General features: G+C 54.1%; 1 protein-coding gene across 6 annotated transcripts; it reads left to right on the top strand.

Moving 5' to 3' along the window:
• Positions 1 to 2289: 2289 nt before the first annotated feature.
• Positions 2290 to 11706, top strand: SPNS1 (SPNS lysolipid transporter 1, lysophospholipid). 6 transcript variants are annotated; one of them, XM_005591531.4, is made up of 13 exons: positions 2290 to 2367; positions 2605 to 2896; positions 2999 to 3064; positions 5403 to 5539; positions 6653 to 6804; positions 6903 to 6969; positions 8646 to 8791; positions 9080 to 9235; positions 9527 to 9716; positions 10020 to 10085; positions 10340 to 10438; positions 10953 to 11124; positions 11368 to 11706. In XM_005591531.4, exons 2-13 carry the CDS (start codon positions 2656 to 2658, stop codon positions 11460 to 11462), a joined length of 1587 nt encoding a protein of 528 aa, XP_005591588.2. In that variant the 5' UTR covers positions 2290 to 2367; positions 2605 to 2655; the 3' UTR covers positions 11463 to 11706. The 6 variants fall into 6 exon arrangements, with proteins under 6 accessions (XP_005591588.2, XP_005591590.1, XP_045238744.1 ...); XM_005591533.4 differs by having other exon boundaries at positions 2589 to 2896; XM_045382809.2 differs by lacking the exon at positions 9080 to 9235.
• Positions 11707 to 11854: the final 148 nt, after the last annotated feature.

Genomic DNA, 11854 nt, shown 5'->3' with positions numbered 1-11854 from the left:
TCAGCCTCCCAAAGTGTTGGGATTACAGGCGTGAGCCACCGCCCCCGGCTTAGTAAACGTTATTAATTTGTTCCCTTAACCATAAACATCTCGAGTCTAGGAATGCCTTACTTTCTGGAATTCAGTCCAGCAAGTCCTAGCCTTATTTTCCTAGCCCTCACTCAAAATGGAGTCACTCTGGTTCGAATGTCTCTGACAGTTCATTCCTTTTCATTGCTAAGCTATTCCCATTGTATGAATAGATTATGCCCCATTGATGGACATGTGGAGTCTTTTCATTTTGGGGCTATTATGAATAATGCGTTTATGAATATTCATATACAGGTTTTTGTTTGGACATGTTTTCATTTCTCATTGATAGTTACCTAGGAGTGGAATTGCTGGGTCATATGGAAAATGTATATTTAATTTTAATTTTTTTAGTTTTTTGTAGAGATGAGTCTCGCTTTGTTGCCCAGGCTGATCTTGAACTCCTGGGCTGAAGTGATCCTCCCACCTCAGCTTCCCAAAGTGCTAGGATTACAGGCATGGGCCACTGTGCCTGGCCAAAAACACAATTTTTAAAATGGACAAAGGAGCCAGGTGCAGTGGTTCACACCTGTAGTCCTAGTATTTTGGGAGGATGAGGCAGGAGGATTGCTTGAGTTCAGGAGTTCCAGACTAGCCTGGACAACAGAGTGAGAACTCATCTCTACAAACATAAAAATTAAAATGACACTGGGCATGGTGGCTCACCCCTGTAATCCCAGCATGGTGGGAGGCCAAGGCGGGCAGACCACTTGAGGTCAGGAGTTCAAGACCAGCCTGGCCAACCTGGTGAAACCCCATCTCTACCAAAAATACAGAAAATTACCCGAGCGTGGTGGCGTGTGCCTGTTATCCCAGCTACTTGGGAGGCTGAGGCACAAGAATTGCTTGGACCTGGGAGGTGGAGGTTGCAGTGAGCCGAGATCCCGCCACTACACTCCAGCTCCAGCCTGGGTGACAGAGGAAGCCTCTGTCTCCAAAAAAAAAAAAAAAAAAAAAAAAAAAAAAAAAAAAAAAAGGTTCTTTACATGGATGCAAGTCCTTTGGCAGATAGATGCTTTGTAAATATCTTCATTCAACCTGTGGCTTGCCCTTTCACTTCACAGGTGCAATTTACAACGTGTATCACTCTCTAGATACGCTCCACCAGGGAAGCGAGTAAGTCTGCCTTTCCCTGAAGCCTGGTAAAATGCCAGGCATGTAGATGTTCAATAATATTTTTTTGAGGGAATTAAATGGCTGCAACCTGAAGTTCCTGTCTGCCAGGGGAAACCCAAGCTTAAGGTTCTGAAACACGAGGCACCTAATATGGGGGGCAAAGCCGATTATGGGTATTCGGACTCGAAAGTTTCTAATAAGGCGTTTTGGGGTGGGGGGATGCTCTCCCCACTAGGTTCCAGAATTTCAGTAGAGGGGCTTCAAGGGCTGGTTGAAAGCTGGGTCTTCAAGCTGTATTTGCACAGAACTATACTAATTTTATTTAGAGTGCCTGTTTATTAGATGTACCTTGGAGATTATAGGGTGCCACTAAAGAATCACTCCAAGTTATCCCTTTGACCCCAGTCCTGTAGCGGGAGTCTCCTTAGGCTCGGAGTCCCTTCCTGCCCTACAAAAGCCCACCGGAGGCTCCGCTGAAGGGCTGCAATCCCGACTGGAGTGAGGAAAAACATGCTCCAGGAGGGGCGGGTGGAGACGCTTCCTTTAATAGGTATTTAAGTGTCCACGGTGAAGGTTCAGGAGTTTACAAGGCTAGCAGGGTTGGAGAATCTCAACAAAGGGCGGGGCGCTGCTCAAGCTCCGTCCGTTCCTCCATCCCTCCATCCATCGCGCTGCTCAAGCTTCATCCATCCATCTTTTACTGAGCGTAAAAAGCCTCCAACCAGACCCTGGGAGGAAGAGAGGATGGTTCCCGAGAACTAGGGCTGCTCCTTGGTTTTTAGAGGTATCTACTGCTTCCAAAACCTTTTGAGACCCCATTATCCCGTTTGATGAAGAAGCAGTCTGCCACGTGGGGGTTCCAGATAAGACAGCTGAAATTCGGAAGGGCAGGCGACTCCACCAAGTCACCGAGACGCCCTTTTTGACGCTCCAGGGACCGCAGGATCTGGGAAGACTCCTGGTTACTCCGGCGACCGGTCGGCCGCCACAGGACGTGTGAGCCCGGGCAGAACGCCCAAGAAGCTTCCGTAGTCGGATGGCAGGTCACGTGTCGAGGGCTTGCCCGTGGGGACCCCTCCACCCTGGCTCCCGCGTCACATGACCGGCTTTGAGCAACATGGCGGCTGCCGTGGTGCAGCGCCGGGGCTGAGCGACAGCAAGTGCAGCGGGCTCCTATCCCGGGTGAGGGGTGGCCTCAGCGCGGGATCGTGCCCTCCTCAGCCCGCTCCTGTCCCCAACTTCACGTGTATTCCGCACGTCCCCTCCGCGCTGTGTGTCTACTGAGACGGGGAGGCGTGAAAGGGCCCGGGTCCCTTCTCAGTCGTGCTCTGTGCTTCGGGGCAAGCTCCCCGTCTCCGGGCGCACTTCCCTCGCCTGGGTTCAGTCTATCCTCCTTTCTCCAGCCTCCTCCCCTCGCAGGTGGGATCGTCGGTGGGACCGGAGCGCGGGCGGGCGCGGCCCCCCGGGACCATGGCCGGGTCCGACACCGCGCCCTTCCTCAGCCAGGCGGATGACCCGGACGACGGGCCAGTGCCTGGCAACCCGGGGTTGCCAGGGTCCATGGGGAACCCGAAGTCCGAGGAGCCCGAGGTCCCGGACCAGGAGGGGCTGCAGCGCATCACCGGCCTGTCTCCTGGCCATTCGGCTCTCATAGTGGCGGTGCTGTGCTACATCAATCTCCTGAACTACATGGACCGCTTCACCGTGGCTGGTAGGGACTCACTTCTAGGAGGAAGGTAGTCTAGGAGAGGGGAGCCAGGGTCCCGAGGGTGGCGCTGCTTTGCCGGACCATCCTGAATTTTTTCCTTCTCAGGCGTCCTTCCCGATATCGAGCAGTTCTTCAACATCGGGGACAGTAGCTCTGGGCTTATCCAGACTGGTGAGTGGGGACACCTCCTGGTCACACAGCCGCTCCTCTTTCTGTTCTGTCCCAACTGGGACCACATGCTTTCCTGCCTGGGGGCTCATTAATGGAGGTTTTGTGGCCAGTGAGGGGAGGTGATGGCCCTGATGTCGCTCGGGGGTCAGCTGGGGCACTACATTTAAAGAGGGAGTCAGTTTAGTATAACTAAGTATAACTTCACCCAGGTGAAGTTTAAATCTAGGTTTAAATCTCAGCTCTTCCACTTCTTGTGTGATGGTAGGCAAGGCACTCAACCTCTCTAAGCCTCATTTTCCTTGTCTATAAGATGGAACGAGTAATAACACAAATCATCTTTTAGGACTGATGTGAAGATTAACTGAAAGATTGCCTGTGAAGGGCCTAGTGCAGTGTTTGGCAGATAGTAGATACCCAGTAAATAATGGCAGGAGGGTAGGGTGCGGTGACTCACGCCTGTAGTCCCAGCACTTTGGGAGGCCAAGATGAGTGGATCATTTGAAGTTAGGAGTTCAAGACCAGCCTGGCCAACATGACGAAACCCCATCTCTTCTAAAAATACAAAAATTAGCCGGGCTTGGTGGCAGGCGCCTGTAATCCCAGCTACTTGGGAGGCTGAGGCATGAGAATTACTTGAACCCAGGAGGCAGAGGTTGCAGTGAGCCTAGATCGCACCACTGCACTCCAGCCTGGGTGACAGAGCGAGACTCCATCTCATAAATAAATAAATAAAGGCAGGAGAGGGTGTCTGGAATGGGGAGAGGTGCGTTTTACTTGTTCACAACTCTGGGGCTTGTGGGAGAGGCAAAGCTAGAGTCAAGCTCTCTTTTTCTTCCTTCCTTCCTTCATTTCTCAACCATTTCTGAGTACTCATTGTGTGCCAGGCCTGGAGGAAGTGATGATTACATCTGTAGGACTTTGCTAAGAACTTTTATGCTCCTTGTCTTCTAATCCTTCCATCAGCCAAAAACAGGTATTATTGTTCCTATTTTATAGAGGAAGTAGGTAGTGATATCTACAGCTTATAAAGAAACTGAGGCTTGGAGAAGAGTTAAGACTTGCCCAGGGTCACACCACCAGTTGGAGGCGGAACAGGAATTTGAAACCAGGTCTTGCAGTGTTCTTTTCTTTACTCCAGGCCAATGAGGAACTGGAGGTATTTGAGGTGAAGTCTGGAGCAATGAGAATGGGATCATAGGGCAAGGTCTTCAAATCTCTGAAGAAGTGTTGAGTTAGAGCAGCAGCTCTTTCTAGGCAGCTGCATTTATTCACTTTTTAATTCAGCACATGCTTATTGAGCACCTATTTTGCACTAGGCTGTGTGTTAAATGAGTGAAAGAAGCACAGTCATGGCCAATACAGGCAAGGACCTTGCCTTGGGAGCTGATGGTATGCTATGCATGAGGGAGCAACAGTCAGTAAAACCCTAAACTAAAGTGGGACAGTTTTCCCATAGGGATAAGTATTATGTAACAGAAAATAGTCCAGGCACTGTGGCTCATGCCTGTAATCCCAGCACTTTGAGAGGCTGAGGCTGGCGGATCATGAGATCAGGAGATTGAGACCATCCTGACCAACATGGTAAAACATCATCTCTACTAAAAATACAAAAATTAGCTGGGCCTGGTGGCATGCCCCTGTAGTCCCAGCTGCTTGGGAGGCTGAGGCAGGAGAATCGCTTGAACCCAGGAGGCAGAGGTTGCAGTGAGCCGAGATCGCGCCACAGCACTCCAGCTTGGCAACAGAGTGAGACTTTGTCTAAAAAAAACAAGAGAAAACAGTAAATGTGAGAGTCGGGACTGGATGTATGCTCATCTGGGCATGCTTGACCCTTGGCCCTGGGCAAGTGTCTGAGCTGGAACCTGAAGGAACTATGCTCTGTGAAGTTTCAGGGGAGAGGAGAGAATGTCCTTGATAGAGGAGACAGCAGGTGCGCAAACCCCTAGTGGTATTGACCTTGACAACTGGGCCATTGGGATGCAGAGAGAGGAAGGGAAAAAGGCTGACCATGAGTTTGGAGAGGTAGGAGGGGCTAGATCGGACGGGGGCATTGTGAGCCATGGTATATATGGAGTTTGGAGCTTGTCTTGGCTAGGTGGGAGGAATTGACAAGTAGTGGGACCATCCATGTACAATGGGAAATTTGGAAAGGTGTTCAGGATGGAGCTGGAGTGTCTGCCTGGCAGGAAGCTCTGATGGGATTCAGGCTGGGATGTGGGGGTGTTGTGAATTCCGTGAGGAGAAGGTGGGCATCTCTTGTGCTTTAGTGGTTCCAGCTGGGGTGGGAGTGGGAGGTAGGGGTACCTGGACTGAGCTGTGACTCTCTCCTTCCCCCTAGTGTTCATCTCCAGTTACATGGTGTTGGCACCTGTGTTTGGCTACCTGGGTGACAGGTACAATCGGAAGTATCTCATGTGCGGGGGCATTGCCTTCTGGTCCCTGGTGACACTGGGGTCATCCTTCATCCCCGGAGAGGTGAGGCCCCGAGCTGGCTCCCGCTTCTGCCCACACCCACTCCCTGTCAGTCTCTGATGCTGCTCCTTGGAGCCATGGCAGACTGGGCCTCAGGGACTCCTGCAGTTTCCCTGGTCCATGCCATTTTATACCCTTCCTTGCCTGAGTTAACCTGCCCCACCCCATCCTCTCCCCTTTTCTTCCAGAGCGTTCTCTGTCCATCATCCCCTCTTCCCTTGACCACTGACTCCTTCTACTCCATACCTAAACACTCCAAACCCTACCTGGCCTGCCCTCTCTCCCTCCTCTCCTTCCTGATCAGACTTCCTGAAGGGCCCCAAGAGCGTGGCGCCAGTGTGGGTGAAAGAGCGGCTGGGGAGATGCCGTCACTCTGCCCGCACTTCCTCACGCCTGCTCACCCCTCGAGCGCTGCCGCTAACTTCTACTCCCACCACTCCATGGACCCTGCTCTTGCCAAAGTCAACAGTGGCCTCCTGGTTGCTAAACACAGCTCCAACTTCCTGGCCCTGTTCGTGCTAGGTCCCCTGGGAGCTTCTGGCGCTGTTGACCCATTCTTCCTTCCGGAAACTCTCCTACCTTTGCGATGCCACACTTTTCTGGTTTTCCTCCTGCCTCCCTGGCTGTTGCTTCTTTGTTCCTTTGAAGTCTCCTCTGCCTGTTCTCACTCCATCCTGGAACTCTGTCCTCAGCCCCAGGACCTACGTATTTTCCTTGGGTGACTGGACCCATCCTTCGCTTCAGGTGTCTTTGGTAGACACATAAACTGCCATCTAAGTCATTATTCATTTTAAAAAAATTAAAAAACTTTCCCCTACCAGGCAAGCAGGGGTTGTCTTATTTAGATCTTTTATTGTCTAGTCCTTGCAATAACTCTGTGAAAAGTTGTTGTTATCCTCCTTTTGCAGATGAGGAAGCTGAGGCTCAGAGAGGTTAAGTTATTTTCCCCAAATCGCAGCTAGTAAGTGGTGGAGCCAGGATGCAAGCCCAGGTCTGTGTGATTCTAAAACCCAGGCGTCTCCCGCCATCCCTGCTGCCTCTCGGGAGCGGGCTGGTGAGGTGGCCCGGAGGCTGGCTGCAGGCTGGGGTGCCACCTCTCCCCGTCTCTCTCCCCAGCATTTCTGGCTGCTCCTCCTGACCCGGGGCCTGGTGGGGGTCGGGGAGGCCAGTTATTCCACCATTGCGCCCACTCTCATTGCCGACCTCTTTGTGGCCGACCAGCGGAGCCGGATGCTCAGCATCTTCTACTTTGCCATTCCGGTGGGCAGGTGAGCAGGCCTGGGGCCTGGGGGAAGGCAGAAGGGCCTGGCGTGGAGGACTGGACTGACTGGCTGTCCCCACTTTTTCCCTTCTCTCCCTCCCATAGTGGTCTGGGCTACATTGCAGGCTCCAAAGTGAAGGATATGGCTGGGGACTGGCACTGGGCTCTGAGGGTGAGTCTGGTCTTGGCCTGGGGGTAGGTCAGTGACATTCTCACTGATCCCTGTTTCCTACCTTCAAACCCCTTCCCACTGCCCATTTTTCTTTTAAGAGACAGGGTCTTGTGTCATCCAGGCTGCAGTGCAGTGGTGCAGTCATAGCTCACTGCAGCCTGGAACTCCTGAGCTCAAGTGATCCTCCCACTTCAGCCTCCCAAGTAGCTGGGACTATAGGTGCCCGCCACCATGCCTGGCTAATTAAAAAAACTTTTTCTTTTTGTAGGCTGGGTGTGGTGGCTAACACCTGTATCCCAGCACTTTGGGAGGCTGAGGCAGGTGGATTACTTGAGGTCAGGAATTCAAGATCAGCCTAGCCAACACGGTGAAACCCTGTCTCTACTAAAAATACAAAAATTAGCTGGGTGTGGTAGTGCATGCCCGTAATCCCAGCTACTCGGGGGGCTGAGGCAGGAGAATCACTTGAACCCAGGAGGCGGAGGTTGCAGCGAGCTGAGATTGCGCCACTGCACTCCAGCCTGGGCGACAGCGTGAGACGCCGTCTCAAAAAAAAAAAATTTTGCCAGGTGTGGTGGCTTGCGCCTGTAATCCCAGCACTTTGGGAGGCTGAGGTGGGTGGATCCCCTGAGGTCAGGAGTTTGAGGCCAGCTTGACCAACATGGCGAAACCCTGTCTCTACTAAAAATGCATAATTAGCTGGGCATGGTGACGCATGCCTGGAATCCCAGCTACTCGGGAGGCTGAGGCAGGAGAATCACTTGAACCTGGGAGGCAGAGGTTATAGTGAGCAGAGATCATGTCATTACACACACACACACACACACACATTTTTTTGTTGTTGTAGAGATGGAGTCTTTGTATGTTGCCCAGTTCAAGGTTGGTCTTGAACTCCTGGCCTCAAGCAATCCTCTTGCTTCAGCCTCCTAAAGTGCTGGGCTTACGGGTGTGAGCCATGCGCCTGGCTCCAAACACCCCTTTTTTGAGGCAGCACTCATTCTGCTGAGCCTGCAGGAGGCTAGCTGCCCTTACCTGGAAGCCATGTGCTAGACAGAATTCTTGCGTGCGGGTGACGGAAGCCCATTGTAAAACTGTAAGCCCCCTAAAGGGGCTGTCTTGACTTTCTTCCTGAAAGTCCCAGGTGAGCTTCAGTCAGGTAAAGCTGGATCTAGGGCTCCTACACTGCCGTTCTCTTCTGAGCTTTACTTTCCTCTGTGTTAACATCATTCTTAAGGACGTGAGAGCTCCAGATGGTTATCTTTCCATTTAGCAACATTGGCATCTTGGACCCTGGGGCCGTGTTTCCAGGATAGTGTCTGACTAGATGAACATGTGTCACATACCTCTGCAGAATCTGTCACCGAGGCTGGGGTGGTTAACAGTCTTCTTGTTGGCCAAGCCTGGGAACCTATTTAAACCAAGTGGATTGAGAGAAGTAGGGGTACTGGTTTCCCACAAGAAAATTACCAAAAAGGAAGCAAAGCTAGGCTTGCAAAAATAGGGTGGACCCTAGTGGCAGCCCCCTTCCCCCAAATTGCAGGTTTGGCTTCTTAGAGCAGGCACTTAACTGGGTATTTTAGGTCTCAGGCTGGAGTTATTGCACCCCACACTCTCCCCCAGCCCAGGGCTTAAGTGTGTCTCTGCCTGTGCCTATCCTGAAGCCCTCTGTCTCCCAGGTGACACCGGGTCTAGGAGTGGTGGCCGTTCTGCTGCTGTTCCTGGTAGTGCGGGAGCCGCCAAGGGGAGCTGTGGAGCGCCACTCAGATTCGCCACCCCTGAACCCCACCTCGTGGTGGGCAGATCTGAGGGCTCTGGCAAGAAAGTGAGTTTATCCCCACCCTAGACCACCATCTGAGGCCCCCCTGGCGTCTGGTTTGAAGTTTAAGTGGGGATGTTCCTGTTCCTGGCCACACCCCAAGGCCAGGAATTCGGTCGTTACTGCCCCCTTGTGGCAGCTGCTTGAATTACAGGCCCAGATCCTGGGAGCCAGAACCGCCTCTGCACAGGGTGTTGTGACCTTACTAAAATAAGCCAGGAAGGGAGAAGAGAGGTCCCCTCCGCCCTGGATACCTCCATGGGGTCTTACTCTCTCCCTCCCAACTATCTGCAGTCCTAGTTTCGTCCTGTCTTCCCTGGGCTTCACTGCTGTGGCCTTTGTCACGGGCTCCCTGGCTCTGTGGGCTCCGGCATTCCTGCTGCGTTCCCGCGTGGTCCTTGGGGAGACCCCACCCTGCCTTCCCGGAGACTCCTGCTCTTCCTCTGACAGGTGCCCAGATGGGGCTATGCCGGGGGGCCTGTGGGTGGCAGGGCTGGAGTGAAGAGCATCTGTGGCTCAGACCCAGGCAGGGAGTTTGACTCCTGACTTCACAAGCTGCCTGCTCTCCTGGAATCTCCTATTTCCTGGTCTGGGAAATAAGTGATGGGATGATGTCTGCCACTTAGGGCTATGCGAACCATGTGTCTGTAGGGACCTTGGTTGTGAGGGTGGCTAGGATGGACAGCGTAGGGGGCTTGGCAGGCAGAGAGACAAACCCCCATTCCCTTCCCTCACCCTCAGCCTCATCTTTGGGCTCATCACCTGCCTCACCGGAGTCCTGGGCGTGGGCCTGGGCGTGGAGATCAGCCGCCGGCTCCGCCACTCCAATCCTCGGGCTGATCCCCTGGTCTGTGCCGCTGGCCTCCTGGGCTCTGCACCCTTCCTCTTCCTGTCCCTTGCCTGCGCCCGTGGTAGCATTGTGGCCACTTATGTGAGTAGCCAGCAGGTGTCAAGGGGAATGGCGTGGGTCCAGGGTGGAGGAGCAGTCAGTGTAATGGCCACTGGAATGCCTGGTTTTGAATCACAGCTTTGTCGCTTCCCAGCTGTGTGACATTGGACAAGTAACTTAACCTCTCTGTGCTCAGTTTCGTCATGTGTAAAATGGGAATATCAGTAGCACCTGTCTCACTGGGGTGTTGTGAGGATTAAATTAGTTAATAGATGAGCTGGGAACATGGTCAACTTTCCATGTGTTTGCCCTTACTGCCATGAACCCCCCACCCTCTCTCCACAGATTTTCATCTTCATTGGAGAGACCCTCCTGTCCATGAACTGGGCCATCGTGGCCGACATTCTGCTGGTGAGTCGCTGGGCAGCTCCAGTGTCAGCCCAGAGGCTGATGAGAGCAGGGTTGGGGTCAGGAGTGTTGCCTTTACCCCTCAAAGCCCAGCCTCAACCTACCTTCTACAAAAAATAACATCTGTGGCAGACCCCTGGCCTGCCCTGTGACCTCAACCCCAGGCACACCTCTGACCCCGGCCTAGGCGGACCCTTGGTGGTCTCCTGCCCCCTGGAGCCCAGAGCACCCTCTGAGCTCCACCAACTCCTCCATAGTACGTGGTGATCCCTACGCGACGCTCCACCGCCGAGGCCTTCCAGATCGTGCTGTCCCACCTGCTGGGTGACGCTGGGAGCCCCTACCTCATTGGCCTGGTGAGCATTGTTTCTTGGCTGGCACAGGGTAGGGGAACTTACATTTCCAGACCTGGCTGGTGGCCTGAGCCTGGACTGGATCAGACAGCCTGGCCCTAGTGAAGTGTCTGTGTCCTGTGTGCTGGGCACTTCTCACCTTCCATTGTCAACTGGAGGAGAAAGATTTTGTCTTTGAATATTTCTACCAGTAAGGCCAGGGACCTCACCCTGGTGGTCCAGACTCCCCCTTTCTTTTTTCTTTTTTTCCTGAGACAAGACCTCACTCTGTTGCCCAGGCTGCAGTATAGTGGTACGATCACGGCTCACTGCAGCCTTGACCTCCTGGGCTCAAGCGATCCTCCTACCTCAGCCTCCCGAGTAGCTGGGATGATAGGCATGAGCCACTGCGTCTGGCTCAAACCTCCTTCCCTTTCCTGGGCTCCACTTGTCTTTCTCCCTGGAGCTCAGGGGCGTGCCCTCCCTGGCTCATCTGTGAGGCTGACTTCCCAGGCTTTCCTGTCTCCTCTCCCTGCAGATCTCTGACCGCCTGCGCCGGAACTGGCCACCCTCCTTCTTGTCCGAGTTCCGGGCTCTGCAGTTCTCGCTCATGCTCTGCGCGTTTGTCGGGGCACTGGGTGGCGCAGCCTTCCTGGGCACCGCCATCTTCATTGAGGGCGACCGCCGGCGGGCGCAGCTGCACGTGCAGGGTCAGTTAGGAGCTGTGCCTGGGCCAGCTTCTTGATCTGCCTGTCTGTCCGTCCATCTGTCTGCCCACTCCTGTGCACCCGGCAGCTAAGTCCACAGCTCTTGCCTTGTTTGGCCTCCAGTCTGCATCCACCCCTCGGGTGGCTCTGTGACTGCCCCATCCATTTCCCGCTGCCTGTTTGCCCTTCTCTGGCTTTGTCTGTCTGTCCGTCCAGCTCACCCTGGCTCTGACCCTCCCCCCGCAGGCCTGCTGCATGAAGCAGGGCCCACAGACGACCAGATTGTGGTGCCCCAGCGGGGCCGCTCCACCCGCGTGCCCGTGGCCAGCGTGCTCATCTGAGAGGCCGCTGCTCACCTGCCTGCACATCTGCCACAGCTGGCCCTGGGCCCACCCCACGAAGGGCCTGAGCCTAACCTCTTGGCCTGGCCCAGCTTCCAGTGGGACCCTGGGCCATGTCCCAGCTCCCAGACACTACATGGGCAGCTCAGGGGAGAAGGTGGGGGTCCAGGAGGGGGATCCCCCTCCACAGGGGCAGCCCCAGGGGCTCGGTGCTATTTGTAACGGAATAAAATTTGTAGCCAGACCCCAGGTGCCTACTCTCGTCTTTCTCTGGGTGGCCTCTGATCTTGTACCCCGTCTTCATCCCGAAGATTGTGGGTCATTCCTTGGGACTCTGGGTGAGTCTCTGCCCTTCTAGGCTGAGTGACTGAGATGGGGGACTGCTCTCCTCC

The sequence above is a fragment of the Macaca fascicularis genome, chromosome 20, assembly GCF_037993035.2.
Source record: "Macaca fascicularis isolate 582-1 chromosome 20, T2T-MFA8v1.1".
In the NCBI taxonomy this organism is placed as follows: Eukaryota; Metazoa; Chordata; class Mammalia; order Primates; family Cercopithecidae; genus Macaca; species Macaca fascicularis.
Note: the sequence above shows the minus strand (reverse complement) of the source record. Positions and strands in the feature narration are given on the sequence as shown.